Source organism: Paramormyrops kingsleyae, chromosome 3, assembly GCF_048594095.1.
Source record: "Paramormyrops kingsleyae isolate MSU_618 chromosome 3, PKINGS_0.4, whole genome shotgun sequence".
Classification (NCBI taxonomy): domain Eukaryota; kingdom Metazoa; phylum Chordata; class Actinopteri; order Osteoglossiformes; family Mormyridae; genus Paramormyrops; species Paramormyrops kingsleyae.
This window is the reverse complement of record NC_132799.1, coordinates 10,402,168-10,423,900: the sequence shown is the minus strand read 5'-3', so window position 1 is coordinate 10,423,900 and position 21,733 is coordinate 10,402,168. Positions and strand designations below refer to the sequence as shown.

Sequence of the window (21,733 nt, the reverse complement as noted above, 5' to 3'; positions counted from 1 at the left end):
CTGTGTGCCTTACTGTCCGATGTCCGACCTCCCTACCCCGTTATGTATTGTTGGAGTTGTGTTTATTGTTTGTGTGGTCCTTTTAAGGGCTAATATTAAAAAGTATGTTCTCTTTCAAACAAGTGTTGCCTCTGGAAGAAGTGGGATGCCAGAAGCAGCCCCACTGGAGTTGTGCGGATTGTCTTGGACATTTTCCTGACAGCCCGCTCCAGCCTGGTGGACCTGCATGCAACTGCGGAGTGGCGGAGTGGGAGAAGTGGTAGCGATCACTTCACTGCAAGGCCAACGCGGGATTGCAGGGATAGAGACAGGAAGCTCATCTGCTCGCGCCGCCGAGAGAAGGGAGACCAGGCACACTGCTGTCGAAAAGCCCATACCAGAGCCACCAGCAGACGGAGCTGAGAGAGGCGCAGTGAAGGAGGCACTGCTCCAGTCTTGTGCAGTGCATCCTGAAGCTGATCCTGCCAGTCTGCCAGTCCCCCATCGGAGATGACGTCAGCAAATAATAGAGGTTGGAGCTTCCAGGGACTCTGGCTATTCGCCGGTCAGCAGGAGGTCTTAGCTCCCCAGCCATAAGCAGGTGTGCCATGCTGGAGGCTCAGGAGTGCCGAGAACTCCTGGAACAGCAACCTGAAAGCCAGCAAGACGGCGAGTGGTTGTGGGAGGAGTTGGCCAGTTGGGAGCGTGAGGGTGACTAGAAATGGCAGGTCAAGGTAGTGGAGGTGGCGTTACTGGGCTGCAAGACGGCACTACTCGGCCCTGAGGAGGCATGTCGCATTTTAGAGACCGAGCTGGACAAGTGGTGGGTGCAGATTGAGCAGGATGAAGAGCGACTGCAGGCAGACATGAAGAAGGGGCAGCACACCCTGTAGAAGCTGGAGACAGAGATGGCCTGCTGGGAAAGGCTGCGCGAGTCCACCCAATCCAGGGAGCAGCAGGTCCTCACCAAGCCGCGCAAGGCAAATGGCCGGAACCGAGGGGGCTGCCGTTCCAGGGCCAGCCAGCCAGCAGCCGAGTGTAAGCCTGCCTCCCAGTCTCCTCTGCCTCACTAGCGCTCATGAGTTCAGGAGCTGACGGCTCCACTCCATCATTGGAGATGTCAAAGTTCCAGGACTTGAATGTGTGGTGTTAAGGACAAAGCACACTGTAATGTATTTAAAGGAGGGAGATGAAACATTTTTAATGTACACCATAGCTGGTGCCTTGCGTGACACCTGGCACCAGATGCAGACACTTGATCTGTGTTAGTTTATTAAGGCAAAGCACAGAATACACAACAGACACTAAAACAGATTGCTACATCATACACTAACCGCATGCTTAAGCAGAACACTGTACACATTACTTTAGCAAGTTTCTTATTACTCTATATTGCTTCAGTTGGATTAGAAAGATTCTACTTAAACACAACGTCTCAGTAGCAAAGATGTATTCCTTGTAAACACCTCCTCTCTTTATTTTAATTTCAACTGGAACATTTTTTGATAACTGGCACATCAAGAACAAAACAACAACGGCTTTGCAGGTGCGATTCTGAACTGCTTGTTGTTCTCAACTTCTGGTGCTGATGAATAATTCTTCAGATAACATTAATTGGAATGTATAGTATTCCTTAATTGTCTATTTTTGGGAATGCATTATGCATATCTTGTTTAGTGCTTTCACCTGTGAGTTCAGTGAAAGTTGGAGACACGAAAATAGAAACAGTCAACACTCCTTCCTGGTGCGCACTGTCTTGCTGTGGTATTTGACTGGAATTCCCCAACGTCTCATCAAATAGACATCAAATAAGTATGCAGTTCCAGGTTCCAGTGCTCCAATGGTCGCTGTAGTAACAGCCCGTCGTGGGTTCAGCTCCTGGAAGTATTTACAGAGGACCCTCTCCGTTTCGCTGCGTGACTCTGGACCAAGGCACTGTTGCCTACTGGTGGATTCTCCATCCTTAATCTTGCGCCGATACATGCAGTACAAGCTTCTCTCCTCCGTTCCAAACCAGGCTAAAGTAACAGAGTTGCAGGTCCTGAGTTTGTTGAAGGACTTTATCTGCAGTGTAGTGGGAAGTGCGGGGACGGCCTGACGATGGTAAGCGGATGAGGCCTGCATTTTAACCATAGGCCTTGACACACCCCTAACTGCCTGACCAGGACTCATGTCTTCCAAAAATATCTGATATACAGGCTTTCCTTGCAGCCATATCTGTGCTACTGCCTCCCCCACCACCTCTGATGCAAGAATTTGCTCCTTGTTAGAGACTGTGACCTTCACCTTTTGGCCAGTGCAGCTCTGGAGCGTAAGAAGAGCACTCTGTTGCCAGCCACGGGGACGGAAGCTGAAAATCTGGCTACCTTGCCGCCCAGTTCCCTGAAAAGCCACCCACCTGAGCTCACCCTCTCCTAGAGGGGTAGCTATTTGTCGGGCTTCCTCATGCGTTTGCGCAAAGGTCCCCGCATATGCTGAGTCAGTGCCATTGACTGTGTCTACCACAAAAACATCAAAATAGTATAACGTTTCTGGAATGAGCTCTGACACCGTACACACACTTTCCATGCCTCTGCAAGCACACTGTAGTTCATCGGAATTGTCCAATAAAGTCGATTCTCCTGATTTCCTGAAAGAATCCCACTCGTGCCTCCACCACTCACTCACATCTGGCCAGACTGTTAATTTTTGCTTCTTAGCTCTCTTCTTTTCACTTTTCATGTCCTCTTGGGCAGTACACAGACTCTTATAGTTTTGCTTTTGGTTAACCAACACACAGTAATGGTAGTTATGGCTGTTTTTTTGGAGTTTCAGTATAGAAGCACTAGGCTTCCAGCTCAGAGTGACACTAGTCATCCCTACTCCCACAGTATGTACACGGGGATCGGGAGGTATCTCTAGAAATATTCCCGGCACCCCGTCTCCCTCTTGAAGGTATACAGAAACTCTAGAGTCCTGTACCTTGGATTTTATCTTAAGGATGTAGATGGATGCTGGAGACGCAGTGTGGCCAGTGTAGGAGTCCACAGTGTTGCCTTTAAATGTGTACATTTTTTGCTCTGTTCCAGAGCCTCTCCACCACACCTCTGGCATACTTTTCTTGGAAGTCCCTGTAAGAAGGACAGTAATTATTCTTGGCATAAAACATCTACATGTCCCATGCAGACAGAGGCAATAAAGTTTTTCCCATATCTATATAACACATTTTACGATAATTATTCCAAAGAAAAAGAATAGAGATCTATTGTTATATATCCATCCATCAATTTTCTGGTCCGGAGCCTATCCGGGAGGCAACGAGTACAAGGCAGGGCACCAACCCAGGATGGGGCACCAACCCATCACAGGTCGCACTCACACACCATTCACATCTCTGGGCAATTTAATAACTCTAGTTCACCTCAGCATGTTTTTGGACTGTGGGGTGTAACCGGAGTACCCAGAGAAAACCCCATGACAACATGTGGAGAACATGCAAACTTCACACATTTGGAGCCATGGTGGGGACCCTGAACCCAGAGGTGTGAGGCAACAGTGTTAACCACTACTTGGTGAATTCCATACCACCTCACCATATACCAAAGTATTTATGCATTTCACCCAGTTCTTCCTTAGTGGCTCTGTGTGTTTTGTTCTTGTACGTCTCTCAACACCTTTACAAACCTCATGTTTTCTTCAGTCCAACACTGGCAATATGGAACATTAACACTTTAAGCTTACTTGATATAATCAGGCACCAAGAGCCCAAGCTACAGCTTCCCCACAGGAAAAGACTGGAAGGAGCTTCTCATGTGCACCTTGTCACTGAGTGGTAATGTTGTATAGCCTCATATTGACAGAACACAAACTAGGAGCCTTCAGTTTAAGGTATTCGGGCAATATCTTCAATCTCCACTTAAAATGACAGAAATTATATTATTTTTGACTATTATAAAAAATTCCAAAACACTTCTTGATTAAAAGCTGAATAAAACAGAATAGAATTCAGTCCCTGAAGAGTTAACATGGAGTGAAAGACAAGTTTATGTTATTACTTGAATATTATGTCGTTTTACCATCAGGTGTAAATCATGTCCAAACTATAATGCATTCTGTAACCACGAGGCTCTTGAGGACTGTAAATGCTGACCCCTGGCTTACACTTTGGTTGATTTCTGAATTAGAATGATCCCTTTTACTCACATTGTAGGCTTTTAGAGGGTCTGTCCTTTATTGTCCTGGCTGCTAAGCTCCATTCAATCGGCACACCACACGGAATGACAGTGACGGACATCAAAGATGCCCTTTTCTTGAGAGTGAAGTACAGCCTGCAGGAAAACGTATTAAACTTAAACGGGATGCTTAATTCAAAATGGTCATGATAAAACTTTACATTACTCCTACTCCCAGGAATATTACACCATTGGTTCAATACTACAGAAATGTCCTCTACCGAACTACAATGATATTAAGCATAAAGTTAAATACATTGAACATTAATGAAATACTATTTATAATACCTTGTGGTCTCTTTCCCCTCCCCCAGCTATCACAGAACACAACAGAACTAAAATCAACTTCCTGTTGAGTACCAAGTCAACAGATATACTATGCATATGGTCAATATTGACTGTCCTAATGTTCACTATAATTCAGTTGTAACCAAGCATCCCTGGGACGAAGATGATCTGACTTTTTTGCAGTTTATCATCCCATTCTGACTGTGTATTTCACTTTTCTGTAATCAGTGCATATAACCCTGTGGAATAATCTTATCAAATACATTTTGTCTGAAATGTTTCTGATGTGATGTGGTACCTATTTATTTTACAGTGCAATTATTATTATGGTTATGCTTTTGTTTTCATTACACTCTTTAAACCCTTGTACCTTTAATATTCCTTAATGCAATAGCTTGGAATAAGCACTGCTATCTATCTTTTATAATGACTCTACATCATGCAGCTTTGTTGAAAGTGACCTGCGCACTAGGGTTGCAAAATTCTGGGAAGTTTCCCGTTCATTCCTATATATTCCTGTTAATACCCATGGAAAGTTTCCCACGTGGAATATTTCCAAAATTCCCCAGCTTAACTTCCCAAGGAATGAAAGTTTCTGGAAATTTTCCATTCCTTTGCAACCCTATGGCTATAAGATGTAATTAATTTGGACTTGTTTATATATTTTTTGCAATTTACACAAATAGCTATCTATAATGCAGATTTAGAATATTTAGAGAAGTATTTCAGTGAAATAGATATATTTTTTTTAGAAGTATGGATTTCCAGTCCTGGGATTGGATCATGTAAGTATCTGTGACAGAGTCAGCTACTTAATTATTGTAGTCCCTTCATTTATTCTCTTACCTCCGAGTCTGATCCTTTGGCAGAGAGATGGGGGTAACTTTGCCTTCTGGAAGCCAAATGGTGGGCCGTAGTGGCACCTCATTCTCAGGGTTCGAGGGTGGGGAGCCCTGAGACCACACAGTCCCCCAAACTAGCGCTGTCGCTGTTAGGCAGCGATACCAGGATAGGGCCATTGCTGACATCTGCTCTACACCTGTGCAGAGTGGGACAGAGAACAGGAAGAGAAGGGCCAAGCCTTACAGCTGGAGGCGATGTGTCAATCACATACCATCCAGGGGACGTGCAAACTTCTTCTGAGCTGATGATTCACTGATATGAGAAAACATTTCTCTTACTCAGAGAGAATTATTCATGTTGGGAATAAATTGCCCTGCTGTATTAGTCTGGGATCTGCATAGCCCAGCTTGACACTTGGAGAAAAAAATCACTCACAAGTTGACTATCAAAGCTTAAGAAGATGCAACTATTATTGAAGAGTATAATCCTTTGAGGACATATCTATTTATGGTAACAGAACACGTTATTTATCAGAAGTGTTTTTTTCCCCCATATTTCCTTACTTTCATGACCTATGACTCATTTGAAATGGAGAATACCTTTGAACATTCAAAAATCAAGAGCCTTGTAACACCATCCAACTAACTTAAATGTTGACAACAGATTTTTTTAAGGTTTAACATTTAAAGATTATAAAAAGACAATCATCAGAAATTTTCTGTTAGAATATTCCTCAAGGTTATTACTTAACTGACTCCTCAACTGAAAAAGACATAATATGTGAACATTTATTTTTCCATATAACAATTTCTTATAGAAAGTTGTATTGTTTCTGTGCTGCCTACAGTTTACTGATGGGGATTGAACCAAGATAAAGGAAACAAAACAGCGTCTGCAAAGCCTGAAGATGAGAGAGGAAGACAAACAAACCACTGATTAGTATTTACTGCTATCCTATTGTTAATGGCTCAATAAACAGCACACGTCTGTCACTAAGTGATTAACAGATTGAGAGCCGATGCAGTGAATCAGTGTGGCACAGTTGTCAAAATGCACCTTGCATTAAAAATGAACCCTTCTCAGCAATTATAGCCTATTGAATTTTCATAAGCCAAAAACGCAGATGAAGGCTTGCTTTAACTTCGGCATCATTCTATAAATATACTGCTCGCCCAGAAAGATTCATAGCACGGCAGCTACATTATGAGCGTAACTGAGTTAACTATACTTAACACCACTGCATCAGTAATTATCACAGAGCGCACTGGGCGAATCAATAGTTTCTTCAAATGACAGCATGTGTGATGTATCAGGTTCCACCTGGCCCATGACGATTTCCCATCTGGATCAACATCATAGAACGGCAGCACATCACGGAATCTGTGCCCGCTGGGTTTCCATCCGCTCCAAAAGCTCCTGATTTGTTGAGAAGTTCCAAGAGTCCTGATGTCAAAAGGATACAGGCAGCTGCACCTTTGTGAAATTCCTATGGCTCCTTCCCTCCCATTCTCAGTGTGTATTTCCCTGTGTCAGCTGCGCTGTCTCCGATTTGCCCCCCCTCCCTCCGTCGACCCCGATCCGCGAACTCACTCCAAGCATCATGCTGCATCTCATCCCGAAGAGTCACAGAGACCGACCGGGGGGGGGGGGGAAAGTGGATAATAAAGAAGGGAGAAGCGGAGGACCAGATTTGAAGTGGAAACTCAGACAACGTGGGGGGGGGGGGGGGTTGGGGGGGCAGAGACTCTCAGCATCACTTACTCAATACAACAGTATGGTAATAAATGTACAGCAGTTGTTTAAAAATCTCCTCAACGCACCTGTAGAAACGGTCTGTAAGGCAAAGTTTACAATGAACTGCAGGACCAGACGACGATGGCGACCATCTCCTTACCCGACATTGTGAATTCGGTCCACAGAAAGGAAGAAGCATTAGACGCTGAAGACCGGCGAAGAGAACCTCTCGTCAATCCCCAGGCTGGGATGATGTAGGTAGAGCAGAGCCCCACCCCGTATGCCCTCTCCACCTTCTGACTTCAGGTGTGCCGGAGATCCTAGCAGATGAAGCGAGAAGGTTGCACGTGAAGCCCCAGAGCTTTGATCGTCGACTGTCAGCCTGAATGCTCCACTGCCAGTCTGCGCTCTCCACCCCCCCCACCCCCCACCCCCAAGCCCAGATCAGAGCGGTCTGGTAAGTAAGCTGCACAAATCAAACAGGCACGCACATGTGTGTGTGTGTGTGTGAGCAGTGTGTGTGAGCAGTGTGAGTGAGGAGGGTGATTGGAAGATTGGAGTGGTGGGGGTGTCAGAGATGGTGACAGAGGATGGGGAGGGGGTGTTGTTGCACAACTTGCTCGCATTAACTGTTTGTTAGCCAAGCATTGAGGGCCCGCACTGAATGGCAACTAAAACACTTAAGGCCTCCGTTCTCAATCAGGGTTTCTTCAAGTTTACTTGCACTTTACAACCAATGCTTTGTTAAATCCTGCTGGTGCTCAGGTAAACTTTTACAGGCGTTACTTCTCTTAGGAATACTTATGTTTTATCGATAAATTATAGGGAGGGCATATAGGTAAATCATGGTGACTTCTGTTTGAGAGTTGGGTTTAAAGCTTGTGGTTATAAGACTGAATAAGCCATGAAACTGCAGCAATGTTTCCAGACTGAAAGGAGAGACTGTGACTGAAAGGAGAGCAGGGTGGAGCCCAAAAAGCCCAAAGTGTGATGGTAGCGAATGAATTGTGGGCGGTGCCAAGGGCCCCGAGGCAATCAATGGTTGGTTGCCCTGTGGGTCAAGTACCACCCTCGAGAGGAACAGAGTACTTTCTCATCACTGTCTCTCACCCACATCCTTCTAGTCACAATACAAAGCAATCACAATAGCAAGTACATGCATTGTTTTTTTTTTCCAGACGTGCCCCCACTAATCTGAAATTCCAACAGAAAATTTAAACCCGGACCGCATACCAACACTTTTTCCCTTCAGTGATGTGCCGCAGCTCTTTCATGGACCGCTGGCTTCACATTGTTTACAGTGGAGTAGATCATCCCATCGCATACAACTTTAACAGCCCCGGAGAAACAGCATAGTGCAAAATGTGCTCAGTCTCCCAGCAAGACCCCAAACCCCAGGATTTGCCCCATTTTTTATTCAAAGCTTGAGCCTTGTCCCACTTTCATAAAAGTGTCTTGGAAAGTTTGATCGCCTCGCAGAGGATGATGATTATGAGCCTGAAAGAAATTTTAATGAATTTTTATTTTTTAGTCTTTGCGTCTTCTTGGGTTTTCCCAGCTTATCTCCAGTGAACAGGTGCTCAAGCACATGGGGCACGATGCTTGTCCTGCACATTCCTGCTCCACTGCCTCCTTCTCTGGTGTCTGGGGCTTCAACAGCTCTTCTCATGCCATCATCCCTGGCCTCAATATTTTCTTTGATCATACTACATTTCCTCTCTTGTGTTCCTGTTAATAATTAATGGGCAAGCAGTTACTGGACGCCTTCGTCCTTGGAGAGAAAGAGCAAATTTAATTTAAATAATTGCATGAAAGAAATGCCAAAAGTACCCGTTTATTTATAATTTATGGATCGTTACGTCGCATGCATAATGCATGGCCGTCTTTATTATGATCATTTATTAAATATCATGTTTTCCAGCAGCAGTCTCAGGCGTACCGCGATATTTGCAAGGTTAGACCGCGGAGCTGCTCTTTTGGAAAATGCACGTCTGCAGACCACGGGTTAAAAAGGAATCTTTATTTTTAACTACACATCATCAACGGCAACCCATCTGCTGCTGAGTTTGCAAAGCTTCTCCCGGGACAACACAATATCTCAACATCTTAGAGCATGAGAGTCGAGGGGCGGGGTTAGGTTCTGGCGGTGAGGCTAACAGGATTATCCGGTGGGGGTGGATGGTGTTGTAGGGCATACTGGGGAAATTAATGTGAATTTTTTTTTTTTTAGCGGGAGCTTGTTTTGTAATGGTGAATGGGGCAGACGACCCCAGGAGTACTCGCTATCACATAAAAAGCCCGCCCCATGGGAAACTTTATATTCACAGCCCCTTTCACAGACGTCTTGCCTTTACCGACTGTGTTAACAGCTCTCCCTAAAGGAAACGCGGCGTGTTCCCAGTAGATACTAAATGCATGGGTTCACTTCTCTTCTTCCACAGCCAAAATAATCCCCACCTCCCTCCATAACACATCGAGCTACTTTCCAAGTTTTCCTTAGAAGGGGACTCAGGAAGAAACAGTGAGAACTTCAGCAGTGGCACGTAAATCTCTCTTTTACTGTGCATTTGTGGAAATTTTCTCAGATTCACCTGAGACGTCTTGAACTTTGCATCCTGGCCAAACAAACGTGATGACTTATGAGACACGATGGAGGCAGGAAGCTGTCACCCTTGGGCAAAACCGCCGTCAGCTGTGGTTGGAATGAAAGGCTGATTCTTTTAGCTTCCACAAGCGCATCCGTTTAATAAATCTGTCCGTCTCGGTCCTGTGCTCTGAATCGGACATTTCCACCTTTTTCCGGTTACTCTAACGCTCCACTTCTCTTCGGCAGCCTTTCTCCTAAATATTTAATGTGTAGTTTGTGTGTTCCCACACTTCTGCTAACTCCCAGTTAGAGTGCATTACTGTGTCCTCTACCGTTCTTTTTTTCGTGTTAAAAGTGCGTTACTACATTCCTTTACTCTCATCCAATTTCTTTTCTTTCTGGTAGATTTTAGTTGGAATTACAACAGAAGTTGAAACTATTATAAAAGGAGCTGCTCCCGTAAATATAAATTATTAGGCATAATGGATTGGATTTGATTTGAATACTTAGCTGATTTTTTTGTCTGTGTTTGTTTCAATGACTGAAACAATAGAGCAATTTTGCTAGTCAAAAATCAGTTTGAATCCAATGACATTGCCAGTATTCGTTCTGCTTCAAAACTCCTTTGAAGTTTCTCAATTTCTTATTAGGCCTACTGAGAATTTGACCATAACAAATTATTCATTCATCTAAAGAACATTTTTTATGCAGGACTTATACACATTGACAGTTAATTACAGCATAAAGTCATATGGACATTTATTAGGGACCGACATGCTATGTTGATGAATGTAGGCTTTTAAAAACAAATGTGGTCAAAATGCAATATTTATGCAGTACTAATTATAACCACTAGGCGACAGTACGCGATATAACGTTTCAGGCAATCATGACAGACGAGTATGCTGCAGATCAAGCTAAGAACATTTAGCGACGATACTGTCGAAAAACAGTGCATGCTTGATACTGCACTTCAAAGGTTATTGTGTTCCGCAGCACATAATTTCCGGGAACCCATCTTCATAGCTGTGACAGAAAGAAGCAGAGACCTATTAGTTAATTGATTATATTAAGAAAAGTATTAAAATTACACAGATATAAGAATATACTAGAAAGCCTAATAACATTTATTTGTTAAGCAGATGCCTCTGTTCAAGTCAGGATCATAAAGCAGGGACAGCCATTGTCCCTGGGGTCATTTGGGTTAAGGACCTTGCTCAAAGGCTCTAAAGTAATATAATTACTCTGCTGCCCACAGGATTTGAACCCATGACCTTCTGGAGATGGGCAACATATCTCTAACCCATCCAGCTGTACACCATTTGGGTATGGTAGATGGGAATTTAGAAAGGGTCAAATATAATTTCAGTTTTGTATACCATCTGCACGCTCATTATGTCTTTTTCTGCACAAACTGAGAAGTCCAAATGAGTTCTGTGTAGATTTTTGGTCTTTGCTGTTGGAGAGTGTCAACAATTTACACTAACATGTGAAGTCTTGGAACCAGCCCTCAGACTGATCAACCAGGCAAGCAATCCATTCCTTCAGGGTCACCTTCCTGTCCCTGTTACTGTCACATGATCTGGAAAATATGTATACGCACATATAAACACACACACACACACACACACACGCGTAAGTTTATATAAAGCATATTTATGAGAATTTCCTATGAGTTAGTTTTTACTCATAATCCAAATCAACCAAAAAATGAAGGCCAAAATGAAAATGTAAAAAAAAAAATCAAATGTTTTAACACTTCTTTTTCAGAAACACATATCTCTTGTGTCTTTAGTTAACTTACTTTGATTGAACTGTGATAAGGGACTGTGTGAGGTTGCTGTCAGAGTGTAACTTTCTGGAAAAAATAAACTTGAAACACCATACCCTACTTTTTCAAATGATTAATCCCATTTGTTCATGGACTATACAACCTAATGAAAATAATGAAAATGGGGTCTGAACTCAGACAGTTTGCAACCCTTTGATTACATTATAGATCCACCATGGGTATAAAGCAAATGTCTTGGCACAAAGCCTACATCAATGTAATAGAAAGAATGCAAGTCATCTGAGTTTGCACCTATTTTTTGTTACTGTGTGAATTTTCTCATCCTGGTGGGTGTGTGTGAGTATGTTGTGCACCTCCACCCCATTTTCAATCTGAAAAATAGTGGGTGTCATGGCCCTGGGACCCAAATTTGCCAGAGGGGGGTGGGATTAGGGTTATGAAAATACAGGATAACTGGTGAATTTTCGGTATTTCAGCCCAATTTGACTTTATTTTTGCATAGTTAATGACCCCTGAGGGTAAAATATGTGCGTGTGGGTGTGTGTGTGTGTGTGGGTGTGTGTGTGTGTGTGTGTCAGTGTTAGTGGCTGGAGGATCTCACTGGAAGAATCGATGGGCACAATGTTCCAGGGGCATCTGTTTGTAACGCAGCTTCTTCAGATCCCGACGGCTAAGCTTCCCGTCCTTGTTCCGATCCAGCAGGATGAATCGCCGCTGGTGATGTGGAGGAGATGTGGTGGGCACGGGGGTGCGTTTATTGGAGTGACCGAGTAAGACATGTGCGAGGGAGATGGGGGTCGGGGAAAGAATGATGGGGTGTTTCAAATGGAGGATAATATTTCCAGCTCGTTAACTTTCTCCGTGAATAATTTAGCAATTATTGATGATGTCTATTTATGCAGCTGCTCTCACATCTCCATATCGGCCTGGTGAGGATCGCACAGCGCTTAGGCCTTAAATCTGTTTGAAAACTTTAAAATACATCATTTAGCAATACAGCTGTATTGTGCTCTTTTTTCATCTGCAAACCAGATCTTGTGATGTAGTCCAACAGAATGTTACAGTACAATTAATTTGTTTCCAGTGGTTTTTAAGGGTAATTATAACCATACATGTTTTGGCCACATACTGATAAGTGATACAAAATGTTTTGGCCCAAGTAATAAACTATACTGGTTTCAATTATGACTTATACCACTGAAGGTTCACACTAAAATGAATGGTATAATACCTGCATGCCCATTGAGGTCATTTACGTGCATGCATGTAATGTAAGGAAACAGACTCTCAGGGTAGAAAAAAAAAGATTGGTTCAGAGAGATGACCAATAAGATTGTAGAGGAGGTGGGTCCAATACATCTGATTGGTTAGTCCTGGCTCCTGTAGTTACTTGGACCCACCTCCTCTGCAATCTGATTGGTCATCTCTCTGAACGAATTTCATTCTGCCCACAGAACATTTTTGCGTAAGTAAAATTCCCATGAGCGCCGCACTCACGGTTACCTCTACTAGCATCTTGCGCTCTTCATGGCTCAGGCAGCCCTGGGGAGGGGGAGGGGAGCTGAAGGATTGGCCCATGCGACTCAGCATCAGAAACCAGTCAATCAGCCGGTAAGGGAACTGTCCATATTCCATCTCGGCGCACACCGCTTTGGACACTGTTCAGAGCAGGATACTGTCCCAGTAAACACCCTGCTTATTATCTGAGCACAGGAATGTGCAGAAGCAGTGAGCATGCGTCACTAGGCAACGGGGAGGCCAGGGGTTGGAGGACAACAGTAACCGTACCCAAGCAAGGACCAAGGTGAGCCAAGCCAGTGCGTCGCCTCTTTCGGCAGGACTCTTTATGCAACAGACACTCACTGGCATAGGTCTTCCCCACCACGCTGCACACTGCCACTCCCTGCCTTAAAAAAATACAAAAAAAGACACAAAGGCCGCTTTTCCACCGCACCAGGTACCGTACTTTCGGTACTTCCATAAAGTACCGAAAGTATGGCACTTCCTTTGTGTTGGTTTTCCACTGCGTAAAAACTGGTACCGTGCCAAATGACATCATCAGTAACCAGCCCTGACTGACATCATCATAGAGCGCGGCGCAGTATTAACGGCTGTTATTTCGCTGATTCAAACATAGAATACGTCCTGAGACTGGTGTTGTTGATTCATAATTAGAAGCTCGGTCAACCAGCTTTTTGCGATTATTCGGTATTTTGCTGTGTGTTTCAAAAGATGGCGGTTGTATTTTGTGTTTCAGCGGCACGCTATTTGCATAACCAATCAACAGCAAATATGTTTGCAAGTCCCACTCCAAAGTACCAAAGAAGTACCCCAGCTGGTTTGGCACTTTCGGTACGGGAACTTTTGGTACTGGTACTCGACCGGAAGTCAATGGAAAAGCGAAAGTACCGAAAGTACCATACCGAAAGTACTGTGCTTTGTGCGGTGGAAAAGCGCCTAAAGTGACAAGCACTGATTAATATTTCATTCAACCGATGTTTCCTTTCAGGAAGATGTACACGATCCTCATGTCAATGCGGTAAGCCTCCAACCTGCCCTAGGTAGCAGAGGACATTCCTGAAATGACTCTAATCCATTTCAGGCAACACATGTACAACGGGAGTAATTTTGAGACCCCAGTTCGATCTGGAGGGAAACCTGAGTAGCCAGAGGAAACCAACATAAGGTGGGCAGGAGGGCAATGTTGTGCTTACCCTCCATCGTGAACATTCAGCTGTGAATTTCAGAAAGAGACAACCGTATGTCGAGAGAGCATATGGTAAAGTGGTCTTACCTCGAACATTTCTGGGGACATATGCATTTTGGGATTAAGATACCACCTTGCTCCACCGCTTGGCATGAGGAGCCAACCGGACTGTAGCACTTCAACAGCTTGCACAGCTTCTCTGGAGAAAGCCAGAGAAATACTTACTTACATTAGTACATTACAAAGACCCAAGACGGTCAAGTCCGGACTTTATATGTGTTTGTGGGATGTTATTTATGCGTTACTGCTTTGCACCTGGGCTGGTTCGACCCCAATACGGCTGCAGTTTCTCCTCAGCTTGTCTCTGTTTCCTTTGGGCTCTGCTGCCCTGGGATGCAGCAAAACACAGATGCAGCCTCACATATGCACACATGACACGCACCGTACACCGAGATCTCCCCTTTCATGCACTTTTCAGTACTGATCCTCCAATATTACCTGAGAAGATGCCTATGGAGACTACACCAGTCATACAGTACTCAAAAGGCCCTGAACTTCAGATGAACCATGGTTACTCTTCAAATGAAGAACATTTGAACTTGGGATTGTTTATCCCTACAAAAACTCCCCACATGGAAAACATAAATCTATCATTTAGGCTAAAACAATTTCCCGGGTGCAAATGATCAAAACCGGTGGTGGTATTATAGTGGTATGGGGATGTTTTTCTGCTGAAGGATCTGGATGCCTTTCCATCATAGAATGAACCAAGAATTCTAATCTGATTAGAAAAATTCTAAAGGACATCGTCAGGCTATTGATCTGTGAGGTGCATCTAAATGACTGGAACCTCATTCAAATATTGGGGCAGGACCTGCAAATGTTGCTGAGCTACAGCAGTGTTGTGTGGAAGAGTAGGATAGAATTCCTCTAGAGCACTGTATGATCCAGAGCTAATTGCTAAATTTGCAAAAATGAGGAAAATCCAATTGCAGGTAAATACTTCACTTTACTGTACACTGTACTTTTGTTTCTTCATGCTATAAAGTGTCTTATTGTAGTCCTCATAAACAAAAAATTCAGTCTGGAGAGCCATAAATTGGGAACTGCCGGTCAACTTTGTACTCTTTGCCAGTTTCACATCTGCTGTGGACCCTCTTGATGAAAAACAGACCCTTCTTAATCCACAATACATTGAACTGCTGGTTCAGTTTACAGTCATGGCCAAAGCAAGCAGACCTGCGTATAACCAGTAAGCTATAATTGTAATGGTGCTCACCTCACTCATTACAGGGTGCAGCACCAGTATTGTGAGTAAGATCAGGTGCACGGCCAAATGCATGGTAGGGTCTTGGCCTGGACCATGAGGTGGGACTCACTGCAGACAGGAATACAGGTTAATCAACTGGGCTATAGGCCAGAGATTCTTCAGAGAAACTGCTTCTGAACACATAAATATTCGCCTTAAGCAAAGTATTGAACAAACTATTTTCTTTAAATAACTTCTGAAATGTAAGGACATACTATTTGGTAGGAGCGTAGATAGAGCACATTGTTAAAAATAGAAATATGAGTGCATTTTTTCTTTCTCTCTAAATGCCTTTCATTTAAGCCTTATAATAAATAATTAATAATTTCAAAATGATATGAAATCGACATTAGTAAAAAAAACCTTATAGCTTTATTTTAATTTATTTTTATATGACCAGTGATAATCAATTTGACTTATACAGTTTTAATACAGTGATTTACTCAGATTAAAGGTAGAAGGAGATGGATAACCTTACTAGAAAGACGATTGCAGAAACAACAACAAAAAACAAATCACATTATTACATTTCTTGGTTTAAAATCTTCCCAAAGTATTCTACTGTTTAGCGATTCCGTCTTTGATGCAGATGTTACACACACTGAATTTTTAAAAATGTGCTTTCTTCTTCACCTCTGGCTTTTTAAATTAACTTTCCCAAACGTTCTACATGTTCTTTCTTATTTTTTTTGTTGTTTTTTTCGCCTGAGCAGCTACTCCTGATCTCTCTCCATTTTCCATATTTAATGAGAACAAGACACATAAAATAAACATGAACAAACACAAGAAAGAATATGTGAAAGACCCCTACATACCTCCTTGTTTTTTCTCTTCTTTCTCTGCGCTCTCTCAGGCAGAGAGGGATCTATCTGTGCTACTGTAGACCATGTGTTCTCTCTAGCTTGTAAATCTACATCCCTATGAAATCATGCCAGCTTCAACAAGAAGCAGCACTCAGTGTGAACCTGGCAGATACGGTACACCTGATCTGCACAGCCATATTTCGGAAAGTCACCATTGTCATGGATGATTCGATGGATTAGATGTTGAAACAAAGAAAAAAATTCCTCCTTCTTTCAGCAGCTTATCCTAGTCTGGGTCACAGGGAGGCCAGGCAGTGAAAGATGCAAGGCAGAGGTACACCCTGCGTGGGATGCCAACTCATGGCAGAACACATATATGCACACGCTGAAGGCACTTCAGAGATGAGAATTACCACAACTGCATGTCTTTGGACTGCAGGCAGAAACTGAAATACCACATGGAACCCTCAGGAGACCTTGGGAGAACATGCAAACTTCACACATACCGGGCAGATGCCGGATTCAAACTCCCAGTGCTGAAGGTACGAGGCACAGGGCTCCTCACTGTGCCGTCCCTATTAATATCATTGTGGCTTTTTCATTTATCCCCCTGATGGAAAGCTTTTGTTTGTTCTTTTTATCCAATAAAAAAGCAGATCACATTTTTCTAAAATTTAGAGAAATTGCAAGTAGATCTATCTCTACAGGTTTTGTAATTGTTTTGTAATAATAATACAGTATGACATAAACTCATCTTTGATTTAATGGCAATAAAAATCTTTTTTTTTTCCATATGCAAAACTAAATGAATTTAAACAAATCTTTTCAGCAACAACCTTTTCAACACAGTCATTACATTTTAAATGAATTTATGACTTCATCTACAGTATGTTATCTCTGTTTACAGGAGTTAAGGGTTAATTTTGAAACTACAGTTCAGACAGTCTCTGTAACTCCATTATGCATATCCCTACACTCTAGGGCCAAAAATATGAAAGTCGGACACTGAATTTGCAGATGGCTTTCCTAAATCTCATTAATTAAGCCTTTTTCATGTTCACTTGATTTGTAATTCATAACACTGGGTACTTTGCATAGAACGTTTAATGCCTGTTTAAAAAAAAGAGAATGTCTACTGAATCAGTTCTGTGAAAACAAGAGGAGATAACAGAAAGCACACACACAGAGTTTATGTATGTCTTTGAGTATATCTTTGTGGGGACTCCCCATTCATTTATATGGGGAAAACTCTAATCCCAACATGACGACCTTAACCCCTACCCAGTACCCAGCCCTGACCTTAACCATAAATAACCAAAGAAAATACGAGACTTTTGGCATTTTTAGTTTTTTGACTGCATTCTCAGATCTTTGTGGGAACCTCAAAATGGTCCGTACAACATCGAAATAACAGGTTTTTATTACATTGTGGGGAACATTTGGTCCCCACAGTGTAATATGAACATAATCCACACACACACACACACACACACACAAATGATTCAGGCTCCATTCATGGATTACTAAGATTACTTGTGTTTAGAGTCTCAGTTTTAATCCACCAATTAGTGATAAGCTCGATTTACGGTGCTTGAAGTTATTAACTGTCGCTCAATTCTACGGTCCTACAGCATTAAGTGTATTGCTTAAAGGCCACTGAAAACCACCAAAACTATCGTCTATTGCCATCTTGTGGTCATATAAAATCTTACATGCTTTCTGAATTGTGATGTTTATGATCAATAGGCCTATTTGAAAGTATTTAATGTATTGCATAAAATGCAAGGTGCCCTACCTGAAATGTAAGTGAGGAATGCAATTCATAAGAAATAAAACAGGTTTTGGAGATAGTCGATTTCAGAAATACTCCACAGTGCCCAACATTTTAATGACATTATTGTGTAAAGATTCAATAATGTGCATAATATACATACACACACACATATATATATATATATATATCAAATATATATATATATATATATATATATATATATATATATATATACATACATATTTTTTTTCCAAGTTGCAAACTTCCTACACATTATTCACTAACATACTTCAAATTTGACCATGTTGATACAAACTAACAACTGAATTTCCTGCTTCCTTGATGTCCATGTCCACTTAGCCAGACCCTATTTCAACATGGAAACAAGAATACCTCGAGTTCCTAAACGAATTAAATTTTTATAGCCTACTCTTAAAACATTCCTCAGACCACAGGAATACACCTGAATCTTAAAAAAAAAACCAAACAAACCATAAAAATGGTTATATATGTGTCAGAGAGGGTACAGGGCAAGCGTAGACATGTATAGTTAGAAGGCTATGTCTCACGATTTATAAAAACACACAAGTACAATTACATTTTTTATTAAAATAATTTTAGGACATTCTCCGCATTGTACTTTATCTAAATTTCCATCTAAACTCAAGCCATCCCTTTTGTCAATCAATCTCACTTTTTGTTTTTAAAAGTACAACATATTTATCGTGTATTAAGTAGGCTATGATAAACGGGCCGCATCTGATTGCTGGTTCCCCATTGACATCGTGAATCGTTATATATATACAGAACATCTAAGCTATATTAAATACTGGAATGCATACACATACTGAAGATCTAATTTAATTATTAAATTATAACATATGAGAGAGAAATAAATTTAAAAAATACAAAATGAAAAGAAAAATGAGAAATGATGCTATACGGAACTGATTGTCCCGTTTGCGCGTAAACAGCGGCCCGGAAGTGTGTTTCAGTGCCTGACGTCAGTGTCAAGGGTGGCGGAGAATGAATGATGGAGGGACGCTGGGCTGGTTAACAAGGGAGAAGAGGGAAATTAAGGAGTCTGATGGAATAAAAAACAGAATGCATTCAGTAAAAATGAAGATGCCTGTCGCGTTTCGGATGCGATCGTCTCAGTGAACAAGATGATCAAATTGTGCTTAATATGAGAGAAGAGCAATCAGTGGAGTCCAGGTGATTCTTGCGAGGCTCCACCTCGGAGAAGGAGAAAATGAAATGATGTGGAAATGAAAAGCATCGCAGCTCCTCTCCGACCACAGCAGCATCATTTGCTTTGGTCGTGGGATTTTTACAGAGAACTGACTGTATACCTGTATATCTTAGGCAGAAGGCTTATTAGTCTTACAGTAACAGATCGTGCATAACGAAGACATGGCAGATGAAATCTCATCAGTGTTTATAGTTAGCAAGTATCTGTCAGTAATATAGGCAGATTCCCGTCTGAGAAACGTGCAGTAATAACACGGCGCAACAGTCAGTCGTTTGTGTGCAGCTAAGCATCTCTGTGTATTTTGGTTGGTAGGTATTTCGATATATTGGACTTTATATACCCTTAGTGTCGCTGAGACGGAAGCTAGTAGCTATACCTCTCCTAACGGGACACTGATTTCCATTAAATCCCTTGATATACTCCCATACTTCGCTTAGCTACCTAAGCTAATGAGCAGTTCATCACTTAGGTCATGAGCTGTACGACTGAGCCAGATTTACCTACAGGATCCAGTTAAAAAATATATAATTAGTTTAATTTCAATTTGGCTGTCATTTTGTCCACCATTGCGACAGATGGTCTTCGGTACATGTACAATACGACCCAGCTGTAAATGCAGTGACTGTTAGAAGTTGGGCACCTTTGCAGTATTTGCATTCTGGACTTAAATGATCCCGATCATGATCTGCTAGCTCATCCATTCACACCAGGTAAGATGTATTTCTCCGATGTGCAAGACTTTAATAAGTGTTCAGATAGGTCGTGTGCACAGAGATCGGGCCTTCGAGTTATTAACCTGGTAGACGATTAGGACCAAGTTAATAATAATGGAAACGTTGTCCTTTGATTACACACATTTTAACAGAACCCAGTAGAAGCATAGACATAATAAATATGCAGGTATGCAAGTCATAATTCATAAGCGCTGATAGTTTCTTATAGATCTACATAATGACTTAAACGACAAATGTATTTTGTTCATTTTATAACACAAGTAGGTCGTAAGCGCAGTTGTCTTACATGTTGTCTTAGTGTGTTTTTTCTTTTTTTAATCTAGAATTGTTATATATCAGTAGGCAGATGTTGGGGCAGCTTTTCAATCCCATAAAGTGCTGTCCAAAACAATAATCAGAAGTTCTTTGGTTGACCATCTCCGGAATACATCGGTGTCTGTGCCACGCGTGATCATGCGATGCTTCTCCTGCATTTTTTCTGCAGATGTGATGATCAGCTTTGACGCATCACACATTTCCTGCAGTATCGTCGTTCAGGTTCTTGGTCAGTGGTTGGCTTTTAATCTTTGTGTTTTAAGCCACTTTAAAAACCTACGGATCGTTTCCCGTGATTCGCAGTGTTTCGCAGGAGCTGCATTGTGCTGCAGTGTATGACTCGATATTTTATAATAGTAATGTCAGGAATAATGGTTTTGTTTTTGTATAATGCACTTGTTGCTGTACTGGGCACTTAGAACAAATAGTTTAGGGCTCTATAATTACTGAAACTTTGCTCATATGGTATGATTCATTTTATCAATAGTTATCAATACGGACTGCACATTTAAGAAAGATTGTTTTCCTGTTCACACAATTTTGTAGAAATTCTCAAATCACTTGTCATTAATTTGTATTTACACTTTTAAATATAAATATTTTTACTTTTCTGATTTAAATAATGTTAATTGATTTTTGATATCTGTTGCAGAAAAATATATAGACTAATCTGTAGGTGAATGATGTGTTTGAGGGATACAACCATCATCGTGCATTGTGTTTTTTTTGGGATAAAAATATACTTAAGCCACTTAACAGAAAGTAGAAACTGTCTCCAGGGTGTTCTGTTCTCATTTTGCATAGGTGAGGGGTGTTCAGTACACGAGTGTTTATGATCCTCAGGGTCTCAATAAAGCGTCGTGTTGTAGTTCTTGGGCAAGTGCACTTTGATGTGGCTTCCAGTTCTTAGCCCTGAAACCTTTAAATGGATCAAAGGGCTATTGTAGACCTGCGTTTGTCACATGGCCTGTCTGCTTAATCTGTAGTGATTTGAGCAGTGCTGTGTCTAGTCTGAGTGGAATTTGCCCTTTCTGAACACAGTGGTCATGAATATATTTCTAATCTGTGCCTCATTGGTCAAAGCTGATTTCTGGGGAATTCTGCAGAAGACGACATGCACAGTCTTGTCTGTTTTTAGTGATTTTTTTAAATAAGAAAATTGAGAAGCTTTGATGTTTCCAGAGAGATGTTGCACGTTCTTCATTCTGCCATCTGCTCCCTATTTCCTTTGCATTAGAGATGAATAGTGGAGGGTGAGGTGAAGCCATGGAGGTGTGAATTTGATAGAATGACAGGAAGTGGTCATTTTCTGGCAGCCATTTTGGTTCTTGTAATTGGCTGTTGCTTTGATATGATACGAGAAGCTTTATTAGTCCCTGGGGAAAAAGTCTTGTGCATACAACCC

The 21,733-nt window shown here is 41.9% G+C and overlaps 3 protein-coding genes across 9 annotated transcripts in view; 1 reads left to right on the top strand and 2 right to left on the bottom strand.

The window, feature by feature from the left end:
- Positions 1-1,154: 1,154 nt before the first annotated feature.
- ndnfl (neuron-derived neurotrophic factor, like) lies at positions 1,155-7,577 on the bottom strand. 2 transcript variants are annotated; one of them, XM_072709586.1, is made up of 5 exons: positions 7,216-7,577; positions 6,642-6,764; positions 5,325-5,517; positions 4,162-4,286; positions 1,155-3,089 (listed from the first exon to the last, which is right to left on the bottom strand). In XM_072709586.1, exons 1-5 carry the CDS (start codon positions 7,220-7,222, stop codon positions 1,708-1,710), a joined length of 1,830 nt encoding a protein of 609 aa, XP_072565687.1. In that variant the 5' UTR covers positions 7,223-7,577; the 3' UTR covers positions 1,155-1,707. The 2 variants fall into 2 exon arrangements, with proteins under 2 accessions (XP_072565687.1, XP_023697643.2); XM_023841875.2 differs by lacking the exon at positions 6,642-6,764.
- Positions 7,578-10,431: 2,854 nt separating this feature from the next.
- sparcl2 (SPARC-like 2) lies at positions 10,432-16,312 on the bottom strand. The gene is made up of 9 exons (XM_023839580.2): positions 16,266-16,312; positions 15,421-15,519; positions 14,457-14,529; positions 14,229-14,340; positions 13,223-13,341; positions 12,938-13,092; positions 12,036-12,148; positions 11,130-11,224; positions 10,432-10,668 (listed from the first exon to the last, which is right to left on the bottom strand). Exons 2-9 carry the CDS (start codon positions 15,481-15,483, stop codon positions 10,616-10,618), a joined length of 783 nt encoding a protein of 260 aa, XP_023695348.2. The 5' UTR covers positions 15,484-15,519; positions 16,266-16,312; the 3' UTR covers positions 10,432-10,615.
- Positions 16,313-19,035: 2,723 nt separating this feature from the next.
- Positions 19,036-21,733, top strand: part of ccser2a (coiled-coil serine-rich protein 2a) — a 50,593-nt gene continuing 47,895 nt past the window's right edge. For 4 of the 6 annotated variants that reach the window (XM_023840099.2, XM_072709585.1, XM_023840116.2 and 1 more), the window contains exon 1: positions 19,036-19,989. The gene's annotated coding sequence lies outside the window, so the exon portion shown is untranslated. The remainder of the gene's footprint in view (positions 19,990-21,733) is intronic. The other 2 variants (XM_023840069.2, XM_023840079.2) reach the window with 2 other exon arrangements.

Coding starts and splice junctions, on each gene's coding strand:
- ndnfl (XM_072709586.1), bottom strand. Junction 5,518..6,641: donor GGGAAATCGTCATGGGCCAG/GTGGAACCTGAT, acceptor CACTCTGCACAG/GTGTAGAGCAGATGTCAGCA. Junction 4,287..5,324: donor CCAAAGGATCAGACTCGGAG/GTAAGAGAATAA, acceptor GTTTTCCTGCAG/GCTGTACTTCACTCTCAAGA.
- sparcl2 (XM_023839580.2), bottom strand. CDS start 15,483: ATGCATTTGGCCGTGCACCTGATCTTACTCACAATACTGGTGCTGCAC. Junction 14,341..14,456: donor TTGGGGTCGAACCAGCCCAG/GTGCAAAGCAGT, acceptor GGCTTTCTCCAG/AGAAGCTGTGCAAGCTGTTG. Junction 13,093..13,222: donor TCACCTTGGTCCTTGCTTGG/GTACGGTTACTG, acceptor TGCTCTGAACAG/TGTCCAAAGCGGTGTGCGCC.